Source organism: Sceloporus occidentalis, unplaced genomic scaffold, assembly GCF_023333645.1.
Source record: "Sceloporus occidentalis isolate IW3139 unplaced genomic scaffold, rSceOcc1.0.p SCAF_6, whole genome shotgun sequence".
Classification (NCBI taxonomy): domain Eukaryota; kingdom Metazoa; phylum Chordata; class Lepidosauria; order Squamata; family Phrynosomatidae; genus Sceloporus; species Sceloporus occidentalis.
Window position 1 is genome coordinate 80,584,395 of NW_028316986.1, and position 13,106 is coordinate 80,597,500.

A 13,106-nucleotide genomic window follows, 5' to 3' on the forward strand; every position below is an offset into this window, starting at 1 on the left:
AGTACATTTCTATACCACTTAATCAGTGCACATAAGCACTCCATAAGCAGTTTACAGTGTGTAAGCTAATTGCTTCCAACAAGCTGGGTACTCATTTTAAGGACCCCAGAAGGATGTTAGGCTGGATTGATCCTGAGCCCCTTACTGGTATTGAACTCACAACCTTGTGGTTTGTGAGTGAGTGGCTACAGTACAGACATTTACCCATTCTGCCACCATGGCTCCCTACTTAGATGTGCAACAGGCTGCTTCTTTTTGAAATGACTTTTCTCTGCACAAGGCGCCTAGAGGGTGTTTTCTTGCTGGCTTCAAGGCATGTGCCATCTAAACGCCACAACTTCAAGCCAGCCTGAAAGCACCTCTTTTTGCCTGTGTGTTTAGTCCCATTGTTTGATGGATCAGATCATCTTTATAATTAATTCATTAGAACAATGAAGGTTAAATACTGTCTTCCCCCATTTCCACATTCTTTCTCTTCCACCACTGCTTGTTTTATCTATCTATTTGTTTCCCTCAGAAAGTGTTAGAATCTGTTAATGAAGGAAAGAGCAAATTGGAGGCTGCGTCCCAGGAAGGGGAACATCTGTGTACATATCTACCCAAATCATCTGTGATTAGCATCCAAGAACAGATAGCTAAAGCTCATCAGGACTTTGAAGGGCTTCTGAAACAATGCTTGAAAGATAAGCAAGTTCTGGAAGAATGTGTTGCAGAACTGGAAAGGTAATAAACTGTTGATGTAATACATTGTATAAAAATATATATGTATCTTTTGGTCCATTTAGTCCACTAATGGCTCTTCAAGGTCTCAGGAAAAAGGATTTCCCTGCCATGCTACCTAATATTCATTTAACATGGAAAAGCAGGGATTCCTTCTAGCACTGCTTTGTAGTACTATTGGTATTGAAATGTAAACATGTGGGACTGCTTTTTCCTTCACTGAACTCTTGAAATTACCATTAAAATCTGTAGTAGGAAAGAATGGAGCTGCAACTTTGCTTAACCAGACTTGTAACCCCAAATACAGTCGGCCCTTCTTATACACGGATTTTTTATACACGGATTTAAGCATACACAGTTTGAAAATGTTACAAAAAAGTATAAATTTACCTTGATTTTCCATTTTTATTACTGACACCATTTTGCTATGTCATTATATGTAATGGAACTTGAGCATACATGGATTTTGTTATACACGGGAGATCTTGGAACCAAACCCCAGCATATAACAAGGGTCCACTGTATGTTAGAAGTAACTAGTGGGGGAGAATGTGAGGTATATTTGAATAAACAGGAATGAAACAATTCCTCCCTCCATACATATGGTCTATCATATGCTCTATTTTTTATTTTATTTTTTTGGTCAGTATATGTACATTAGATTCAAACTTCATTCCACAATCATGCTTTAATGTTTGCATTAATCTTCTATACTTGAAACTGATACTTTCCCCCATTTCTTTTTCAAAAATAATGTCACTTCCTTCCAGTGGTCCACAAACTGTTTCAGATCTTTTTCTTTGACTATACAGGTCCAAAACACATTGCAGAAACAATCTAGCCCAAGACTGCCCTAACCAGGGAAACCAGGGAAGTGTTGTTTATTGTGGCACCATAACTGTCTGACAGAGAAAGTCTCACAAAACTATAGTTCCCAGAATTCCCTAGCACCAAGCCAGGACAGTCAAAGTGGTCCCAAACAGGACCATTACTGCAGTGTGCCTTGGACCATAATTAATTTGTCCATATTCATCATATCATACAACACAATAGGGGAAATGCAGCACAGAATATGTAAAGAGGTAGTACAGGAATACAGGAATTTGAGTCTCCAGGACCAGATCATCTACATCCAAGGATATTAAAAGAACTGGCAAATGTAATCTCAGAGCCACTGGCAATACTTTTTGAGAACTCTTGGAGAACAGAAGAAGTCCCAGAAAACTGGAGGAGGACAAACATTGTACCTATCTTTAAAAAAAAAAAAAGGGGGGGGGAATCCCAGCAAATATAGTCCAGTTAGTCTAACATCAATACCAGAACAGCTCATTAAACAGAGAGTCTGTGAACATCTAATAGGGAATGCCATAATCACAAATAGTCAACATGGGTTTGAGAGAAACAGGTCATGCCAAACAAATCTTATCTCTTTTTTTGATAAAATTACTAGCTTGGTAGATAAAGGGAATGCGGTAGACATCACATATCTTGATTTCAATAAGGCTTTTTACAAAGTCCCCCATGGCATTCTTGCAAACAAGATAGTAAAATATGGGCTTGACAATACAATTATTAGTAATTGGTTGACCTATTGAACCCAAAGGGTGTTCAGCAATGGATCATTTTCATCCTGGATGTTTATCACACTATGCTCTTAAAGAGCTACTATTCCAGTGTGACTCCTCTAGCAGCCTCCTGTTGCATGCTGGGATTGGCAGTTTTAAGGAGCTGAACTTCTCTGCCTGAGAATTCTAAATACCCCTCCTTAAAACTGCCAATCCCAGCATGCAACAGGAGGCAGCTAGAGGAGTCACACTGGAATAGTACCTCTTTAAGAGCATAGTGTGATAAACATCCTGGAGAGAAGTGACCAGTGGGGTGCCACGGGGTTCTGTCCTGGGCCCAGTACTGTTCAACATCTTTAGCAATGACTTGGATGACAGGATTGGGGGCATACTTACTGTATCAAATTTGCAGATGACATGGCAAATTAGGAGGAGTAGCAAATACCCCAGAGGACAGGATGAAAATTCAAAATGACTTTAATAGATTAGAAAGCTAGACCAAAGCTAACAAAATGAATTTCAACACAGAGAAATGTAAGGTACTGCACTCAGGGCAAAAGAATCAAATGCATAGATATAGGAAGGGCTACACCTGGCTTAAGGAGACTACGTGTGAAAGGGATCTAGGAGTCCTAGTAGAACATAAGTTGAATATGAGTCACCAGTGTGATGTGGCAGCAAAAAAGGCCAGTGTGATTCTAGGGTGCACCAATAGAAGCATAGTATCTAGATCAAGGGAAGTAATAGTACCACTGTGTTCTGCTTTGGTCAGGACTCAACTAGAATACTGTGTCCAATTCTGGGCACCACAGTTCAAAAAGGATCTTGACAAGCTAGAGCGGCTTAGGGAGCTGGGTAGGTTTAGCCTGGGGAAGAAATCATTAAGAGGCGATATGTATCATTTATATTGTTTTAGGATTGGGATGGGGGATTGAGAATGGGGATTATTTTCTATTTTACTTGTTTTGTTCGTTGATTGCTATGTAATTTGCTTTGTTAATTTTATTGCCGCTGTGAATTGCTATGTATTTTTTGCTATTTATTGCTAATGATAATAATAATAATAAAATTTATTTATATACCACTATTCCATTTGATCACAGCGGTGTACAACAATTGCAATAACGATACAATACAAGATAAAAATTGCAATAGATAATTAAAACTTGCAAAACAGTGCACAGTATACATAAAATCAACATTAAACCAAGCCAGCAATATACTCGAAGATGTTAATCATATGGGGGGGGGGGCACACATATCACGGAACATCAGGGAAGGCTTGATGAAACAAAAAGGTCTTCAGTCTCTTTTTAAAGAGATCCAGGGAGGTGGCGGCGCGGAGCTCCTCGGGGAGGTTGTTCCAGATCCCAGGGGCCAAGATGGAAAATGCCCTTTGAGAGGCTGACCTATATCTTGTAGAAGGGATCATCAATAAACTCTTCCCAGATGACCTGAGTGTGCGGGGCAGATTATATGGGGAGAGGCGGTTCTCCAAGTACCCTGGGCCCAAGCCATTTAGGGCTTTATAGGTTATAACCAACACCTTGTATTGTGCCCAGAAGTAAACAGGCAGCCAATGGAGATCATACAAAATTGGTGTTATATGGTCGGCCCTGGAGTGTCCAGTGACCAGCCTAGCTGCCATATTCTGTACTAACTGAAGCTTCCAGGTTTGGTACAAGGGTTGCCCCATGTAGAGCGCATTACAGAAATCCAACCGAGAGGTTACCAGGGCATGTACCACTGTTTCAAGGTCCCCCTGGTCTAGGTAGGGTCGCAGCTGACGTATCAGCCGAAGCTGATAGCAGGTGCTTCTGACCATCGCATCCACCTGAGAAGTCAGCTGGAGCGACGAGTCCAAAAGCACCCCCAGACTGTGAACTGAGTCCTTCAGGGGGAGCGTGACCCCGTTCAGGACAGGTGGACAAATATCCTCCCCAGGCCGGGAGAACCTATCACTAGCATTTCTGTTTTCTCTGGATTCAAACTGAGTTTGTTTTCCCTCATCCAGCCCATTACCAACTCCAAGCAGGCATTTAGAGGAGAGATGCTATTGTGAATTGCTTCATTATTTTATTGTTATTGTTTATTTGCTTTATACTTTCTTTATTGTTGTAATTCGCCCTGATTCCTTGTGATTGGGTGGTCTATAAATAAATCCTTATCATCATCATCATCATCATCATCATCATCTGTCAGGGATGCTTTGATTGTGAGTTCCTGCATGGCATGGGGTTGGACTGGATGGCCCTTGTGGTCTCTTCAAACTCTATGGCCTATTACAGACAGCCCAAATAAAGCTGCTTCGAGTCACAGTGGAGGTATGGTGTTTCAATGATGCATGCGTCCTAAGAGTCCAGAAGTCGCACCAAAGCCATGCTCCAGCCCTAAGGACTGGAGCGTGGCTTTGGTGTGGCTTCTGGACTCTTAGGACGCATGCATCATTGAAACACCATACTTCCACTGCGACTCGAAGCAGCTTTATTTGGGCTGTCTGTAACAGGCCTATGATTCTTTTATATAATCTCTCTACAAGATTAGGAATATGCCTAAACTATGGAAGTATGCAGTTTATTACTACTTTAACCATAATGTCTCCATGTTATAGAATCTTGAGTTTTGTTGTTTCATACCTTGAAGGCACCAGATCCTATCTGATTTTCGAAGCTCAGCAAGGCGAGCCCTGGCTCGTACTTTGGTGGGAGACCACCAATGAATGCCATAACAATATTTCAGAGGGAGGAACTGGCAAAACCCACCTCTGAGTATTCCTTGCTAAAAACAAACAAAAACTGTGATATTCACGGGGTTGCCGTAAGTTGACAGCTGGCATGAAGGCACACACAAAAGATACTGAGACATTTGTGACTGAACTCTAGCTCTTTAATTCAGAGGAATCTGTAAGAAGAAATCTCCAGCAGAGGATCCCATGATCCTCATCAAACAACAGAGCACAGATTTTCATAGAATAGAGCCATGGCAGTTAAAAATGAAATGAAATGGCAATAATTGTTTAGTTAGAATCCTACTACATAATGAGTGTTCTAAATCAGGCAGTGGGCCTACATTAGGGATGTAGGGTTTGGGTTTTGCTTTTGTTTGTTTTTTTCTAATTTTCTTGAAGGAATCAAAGACAAATTTTAGCAATTTTCTTTCTCACTTTGAGAAGGACTTTGAAAACTCCATTGTTTTCATCTTATCTTCTCCATCTGGGAGAGGCAGGAAAATATAAATAAACTATTATTTTTATTATATTATTATTATAACATCTTCCTCTCAAGCAACCCTTCTCTTACACTCTCATGACTTACTCTTACTTTCTTCTACTTACATTTCTTCCCTCATACGCTTTCCTTTTCTTCTTCCACCCTCTTACCTCCTCACACATAACATTTTTGTAATAAATAAATTACCTTTTCAAATTTCCAAATTTCTTTTTTAAACTGTTTGACAAGAAGAAGGTGGAGAAGGGAAGGGTAGACAAAGAAGGGGTGAAGGATGAATGGTAGAAGGAGAAAGGATGAAGGAGGAGGTAGGGGGAAGGAGGAGGAGGAGGAGAGATAAGGATGTGTTATGGAGGAAGATTAAGGAAAGGGTTGGGGAAAAAAGGTGGGAAATGTTGATAAGAGGTTGATCGAAGAAGAAGGCCAAAGAGTGGATGAAGAGGTTATTGTCATTGGGTGTGTTTTGCTTTATTTTAATATTATTAGGTATGTATGTATCAAACTTAATGAGAGTTAAAATCCTAAGATATTGGGGTACTTTTTATGGGAGTTGGTGGGAGTTGGTGGGAGGTTTTTTTGTGGGGGGCGGTATTTTATGAACATGTTAATATGCATGTCTGTATATAAGTTTGTAATGTGTTTTTCTTTGGGTGGAGTGCTATCTTTATGTGGAGTTTGTATGTTTATTAGTCAATTGTTTTTATGTTTGAAATTAATAAAAATTATTTTTTAAAAAAGAAAGAAAGCTCCATTGTTTTCTAAGGCTGATTGCAGTTTGGGATGTATGCTCCCTAAAGTTTAATATTGTATTTTTGTGGAGAAAACAGCACTTTGTGCACAGAAAAACAAAGAAATTCAATTCAGAAAATAATATTTAAATGCAGAGAGTTTTTTTCTGTGCAGAAAATACTGTTACCAGCACAGAAAATGCTGTTCTCTGTTGTTGTTGTGTGTTTTTTTTTAAAGTGAGAATTTTGTGCAGAGTAAGACCCAATCATTCCAGTATTCTCCTTATTAAGGTTTCCCAACATTTGTGAAACCCATTTTTCAACTATTCAATTATTCTTTTCATCTTTAGGCTACACAAAAAGAGTGGACTTCCCTCTGATTACATCACAGTGCATGGATTACAGGGGCAGGAGGGTGGCCAAGTACACAGTTGTGAAAGCTGGGTCTCTAAGCACAGCCCTACTCTCTCCCTAATACAGCAATAATTGTAGAACAACACATGAATAGTGTTTTAGTGAACAGTCCTTCAGCTGCCTAACTTCTCCTTTGACTAAATTAACAAATATAGACTGTGCCAGTTTAAAACTTGGAAAGTAACATTCTCTCTGTAATTCTCATGGTCTTGTTTGACAAATTTAGATGCTTGCTAAGTATTTTTAGCATTCTCGTCACTACAGAAAAATATTTTGTACTCTGGCTCACTTGTATCCAGACAAATTTCTTTCTGATGAGATCTATATAAGAGATTTATATTGAATTCTGTATTCATCTAAAAACAATTATGCTTTTGTTTTGCTTGTAGCTTTGAGGATCTTTGTAAGAACCGAAGCCTGTGGCTTCATGAAATGGAGGAAAGGATAAACACAGAAGCATTGGGCGAGAGCAAACAACTCATTCCTGACAAGAAAAATGAGGTGAAGAAAGTGGAAGCATTTTTGCATGAGATTTTGATTGCAAGGTATACAATTTATTTTATTAGTTTATATCTCTTTTGATTATATCCTAATAGCTGCAATGATGCTAAACAGTTTGATTTCCAGATGTTTATATTTTTGCAACAATAGAAGATCAGCATTCTGTAGCATTAAAATTTTGTTTATAAGTACATTTTTGTTTGAAGATAGCTTGGTGGTAGTTAAGAGCAGTTTGCTTTATTTGATTAGGAAAAGAATGGGCCAGAACAGACCAGCTCTAAAAGCCAGCTTCCCGGCAGCTTGAGAGCATGAAGCTGCCCAGCTATTTACATGTGGGTGACATCAAGATGCTCCAGCATTGTGGCATTTATGTACCGTATGCCACTGGAGTACCTTGCAACCAGCTTCAAGACACTGCAGGGTGTCAAAGCTGGCTTTTTGCTGTATAAAAAAAGGAGCTGCTCTTTGCCAGTCCTTTTTTGGGTGGCTTCATGGCAGATTGGGGCCATGATGTGTGGTTGCCATGGCCCCAATCCCCCTTTGGAAGAGGCACCTTGAAACCTTCCCTTCTGGCCATCTATTTCACCCCAGTGTCTCTATACATGTTATCCATATGGCATTTCCAGCAATATGCTTCTAGTATTTTTTTTAGAAAAAAAGCACCAAGGAAGGTTTCATGCTGTAGTCTAAATAGGGGTGGGCAGAGAGTGGTCCATGGATTTCATATGGCTCCAAAGCCATCTTTTATTTCCACCCCACCCTTATTTCTGTCCTTTCCAAGAAAATGGCCAGTTGTATCCTGAGAAGCTTCAAGAGACTAATTTTAGACCATTTGGGAGGGATGACCTCTTTTAGGCCAAGTTACTAAACGTTCCTTTTACTTCTGAAGAAAGGTTTCCTTGGATCTAAAAGTGACCACCATTCCTTGGAGATTCTTCACTAGTTGTTTAAAGCATGATTTCATCTTTAGCACTTTCATTCTACTACATTGTGCCTAATTGCATCCTTAGCACTTAATTGGTACAGACTATCTCCTGTCTCACTTATTGAGAAACATTTTTTAAACATTGGAACAGGTCAGCAGTCTACATTACAATGATTAGAATTTTGCTCATGTATCTTTATAGTGAATTGTTGCCAGAACCACAGTACTGTGTACTATTTTATGTACAGCGCTGCATAAACCTACAGTGCTTTATAAACATATAATAATAATAATAATAATAATAATAATAATAATAATAATTTATCCTAATGATATTGACTGTTGGTATTTTTTTTCATAATTATACTTTAATCTATACAGCTGCATACATTTATAACTCGGCTGTGTTGCCCTCCCCTTTTAACCTTTTTTGCTCAGAGAAACCTTCGATAAACTGACACAAAAGTCTCAGGTTTTAAATGAGAAAGGGTATAGTGCTGGGAGAGAAATCCGTCTGGCTTCTCAGCATTTTGCTGCTTATCAGAATCTGATTAAAGCAGTAAAGGAGAAGCTGAAAGCCTCACAGGCAGCCCTCCAGGAGCACCAAGCTTTGGAAGAAGCTGTGCAAAGTATGTGGAGCTGGCTGAAGGATGTGCAAGAAAAGTTGGCATCTGCAGAGGGCACCACCGGGAGCAAAGCTATCTTAGAGAAACACCTCTTGCAAATTCAGGTAAAGTAGCAAAGTAATTGAACTGACTGTATCAGAATGATTGATGTGGAATAATGGAGGTATCAGAACCTTATCCAAATATACAGTGTTAGATTGAACATTGATCCTAGGATGATAGCAAAGATGAAGGTAGCAAAACTACTTGGCCCTATATTTACTTACTTACCATCTTATGAATCACTTTTGTAAAGTAAATTTCAAAGCCATCTGTAAAAAATAATATCTCTGGCTATCTGTGGAATCCATTACTTGTTGGGACATCGTGCTATATATCTCAAACTCTGAGGGAGAGCTTTGATCAAAACAAAATGTATTGCTAGAGAAGGGGATGTAGTTGAAAGCAAAAATGGGGCAAGTCATAACTCATCTGGAAATCATGATAGATACCTCAGTATTTGATGCTGTTCTTGATTGAAATCCATGTGGCAATTATGAACTTCAAGTCAAAATTCCAAATGGGGTTTTTTTAGAAACTAAGAAGAAGTCCCTGACATAACTCTTTGGGAAGTTGGCATCTTAAAATTTATCAGAATCCTTTTTACTGTTATACAATTTGCAGTGTCTAGTTTCAATATAAAATGCCAAAGTGTTATTTATTTATTTATTTAGTTGCTGCTAGAAACAAAAGGGTGGGCTAGCCATAATTCATCAGGAAATAAGGGCATACACCTGAAAAGTTAAAATTCCAAATGACAGATAAGCTTGATCTATCTAAAAATAGACTGAGCTATTTATATGTCAACACTCCTGCAAGGAGTTGTTGCTGTATACTTTTCAGTAATTTCTGACTTATGGCAACTAAAGATTTATTCAGATGGAATTTGCTTTTGCCTTCCTCAGAGACGGAGAGTGTGTGACTTACCCAAGGTCACGCAGTGGGTTTCCATGGCCAAATGGGAATTCAAACCCTGGTCTCTAGGGTTGTAGGTCAATGTTTAAACTACTAAATCATGCTGCCTTTCCTTGTAAAGAATAGCCAAAAGAAATCTGAAATCCAGATGTCAGTATTGCCTATGGAAGAAGCTGTAGAAATAATCCTTTTTCATTTTGCTTTTTGGATATACAGATGCTTACTTCATTGCAGAATGGAGAGGGTGACATTTTTCTTAATTGTAAAACTGAAAACTTTTAACATTCTTTTGATTTTCAGGAGATCCTTTTAATGAAAGGTGAGGGAGAGGTTAAGTTAAACATGGCTATTGGCAAAGGTGAACAAGCCATTAAAAGCAGCAATGAAGAGGGTCAGAAGGAAATACAGAATCAACTGAAAGCATTAAAAGATCTTTGGGGTAGCATTATCAGCACATCAGTGACCTGTCAAAGGTAAGCCCTTTGGGTTACTGCATAGTTAAAAAAAAAGAATGTGACCATAAATTGAGAAAGGTATTTTATGGCGAAAACATAATGTTCAGTACTATCCTGAATTAATTATTTCAATTTGCAACAACAAAGGCATTTGGGTGGGGTGGGGGAGAACATTTCCCATTCCCTTAGTGTATCTGAAAAGCCATTTTGGAAGACTGAAGGGCTTTCAGCAGCAATGATAGGTGGGTCATGAAATACTATTGTGGCAGGTAAAATAGTAGCTGGCCAGTCAGCTAAATGGTATGTCACTTCTCTTCTCAAATGGATAATAGGACTAGGGGAGGAGGAAGCCTAAGCAGAGGGAGAGGAAAAACCAATTTGTTCCCAGATTTTCCCAGTTCAGCATGCTCAGCCCAGCTCCAAGGCAGGCCAGACACTCATTGACAGTTTGCACCATGTGGTGTTGAGCTGCTCCATTCATTTATTTATTTTTTTGCTTCCCCACTACATATGTGCACCACCACATGATCACACTGACTGGGACCACCAATTACCTCCCTTGTCCTACCCAACAGCCATCCTGTTAGATGCCCCATGTGGGTGACCACAAAGTCAAATGAGCGGTACACCATGTGTACAGTGTTTCAGTGTGCCCACTGACACACTGGCAAAGCAGAATGGAGGCCCCACACATATGCCTCCTTTTCCTTCTTTTCACCCCATGGCCCCCTGTTTAGGGTTGCCATTCATCAGGACCTCCAAACCGGGACAAATGTAGGACAAAATGTTCAAATGTAGGACACATTTTTTTTGTGTCCTACATTTGAATAGGAGCCTCCGAGGCTTTCCCTCTGGGCCTGGGCCCCGCCCTCGGCAGGGGCGGAGCCCAGGCGGGGAGGGACTCCTCCCCTTCAGGGAGGCTTTCCCTCTGGGCCTGGGCCCCGCCCTTGGCGGGGGCGGAGCCCAGGCGGAGAGGGACTCCTCCCCTTCAGGGAGGCTTTCCCTGCAGGCCTGGGCCCCGCCCTCGGTGGGGGCGGAGCCCAAGCGGAGAAGGCCTCCTCCCCTTCAGGGAGGCTTTCCCTGCAAGCCTGGGCCCAAGCGGCAAGGGAAAGCCTCCCTCAGCTTGCTATATCTCGCCCGGGAGCAGGGACAATCCCGGGGGCGGGGCCAAACCGGGCCGTGACCGTGCGGCCCTGCCCCAAACCGGGAAAGTCCCGCCCCCAGGCGGGATATGGCAAGCCTACCCCTGTTGGACTGGCCAGTACATTAATGTGTTTATTACATCAATTGCATTATTAGTGACCTGCCATGTTTGTCGTAATTTCGCTTTATGGGGAATGTGATGGCTCGCTAATGTGATTGGTTGGTGGTACATCTGACCACTCATCCATCTGTACCCTCGACAAAAGAAAAACACCATATGGTGAGAAAAGACACCTGGGGGCATGCTTCAAACTGCTTCTATAAGCTGTCTGGGTTTTCCCACCTTCCTTCACTTGCATTATGCTGTTTATAGGCTGGTGCAATAATGTGCACTTTCTGCTTTAGAGAGGTGCAGAGGGCTTTATTTTGTTCTGATTTTTTTTTTTACCCTGGAGTGTGACTTTCTCTGAGCTTTACACCATTTTAGCCTTGCACATTGTATAAACAGCTAAGACTCAAAACAGAGTGAAACTGATTTTTTAATCTTGGTGCCGATAACTCCCACAAAGAATAGAAGCTGTTGCTTAGCAGCTTTATCACCTGTTTTCTTGCTCTGAATTAACAAATTACCTCCATCAAATTGTTCCACAATTCTCTACCTGCAGGTGGGAGCAGAGGTCACATTGGGCTAAAGCATTCCACGGCAACATTAGTACTGAATTTAATTTTTGTAAGGCAGGGATAGGCAAATATCAGAGGTTAGGGGGCGACATTAGCCCTGCCAGGAGTCTTTGGGAAGCTGCATTCCTGCCATGCTCATCTAAAAAAAGAAGAAGAATTGAAAAGGTTCTTCATCCCCAAATACCTTGTAGAGGCTGTGGAGGGATGTAGAGGCTGTAGAGGGATGTAGAGGCTGTGGGCCATCTTATGCCCAGGAGAAGCCTTTTTTACAGTAGGAAGTCACTCGGAATTCATTTCATGGTCACTTACTTTTTGAACTGAAGCCCTCTCTTGGACTAAAAAAATTCCAGATGAAGTTAAAATTAAGCAAACAAACAAACAAAAAAAGCCCACTGTGGCCCCTGGAGGATGAAATTTTTAAAAAAATAGCCTTGAAGGTATCAAAAATGGCCTTAGAGGGCCTTCTGATCTTTAGTTCATACAGTGGACCCTTGTCATCCACTGGGGTTTGGTTCCAGGAACCCCCGTGAATAACAAAATCCGTGTATGCCCAAGTCCCATTAAATACAGTGGCATAGCAAAATGGTGTCCCGTATAAAAAATGGAAAAATCAAGGTTTGATACTTGAAATTTATCCTTTTTAAAAAATATTTTCAAGCTGTGGATTTTTGAATCTGTGGATAAAAAATCCGTGGATAAGGAGGGCCAACTGTACTTTGCTGGTTCTTGACTTAAAGTTAGTGACATTTTGATCTCACTGTGTGTTTCTTTAATGAAAGTTTGTTGGAGTCTGTGGTTAATCAATGGAATGACTATCTGGAGAGGAAAAATCAGTTTGACCAGTGGTTGGAGTCAGTAGACCATAAAGTGGAACAGCCTTTGGACCCCCAGAATGGCTTGAAAGAGAAGTTTTCCCAGCTGGACTATTTCCAAGCTATAGTTTCAGAAATGGAAGATCATTCTAAGGATCTGCATCAGCTTATAGGCAAGGCAAGAGAGCTCCATGAGAAAACTGAGGATGATTCTTTCAGAGAAGATGCTCAAGAGGAGCTGAAGACACAATTCAGTGATATTACAACTGTGGCCAAGGTAAATTTTTGGTACATAATATATCCCCTGCAATATTTTTTTAATCAAGGAGGTCTTGAAGTTTTAACAGTATTATGC

At 40.5% G+C, this 13,106-nt stretch overlaps 1 protein-coding gene across 1 annotated transcript in view; it reads left to right on the top strand.

Moving 5' to 3' along the window:
• The window catches only part of SYNE1 (spectrin repeat containing nuclear envelope protein 1), a 437,342-nt gene that overhangs the window by 185,601 nt on the left and 238,635 nt on the right, over positions 1–13,106 (top strand). Inside the window, exons 50-54 of the mRNA XM_089530176.1 lie at positions 518–723; positions 7,044–7,199; positions 8,519–8,810; positions 9,961–10,133; positions 12,719–13,028. Coding sequence (XP_089386302.1) covers positions 518–723; positions 7,044–7,199; positions 8,519–8,810; positions 9,961–10,133; positions 12,719–13,028 — 1,137 coding nt within the window. The remainder of the gene's footprint in view (positions 1–517; positions 724–7,043; positions 7,200–8,518; positions 8,811–9,960; positions 10,134–12,718; positions 13,029–13,106) is intronic.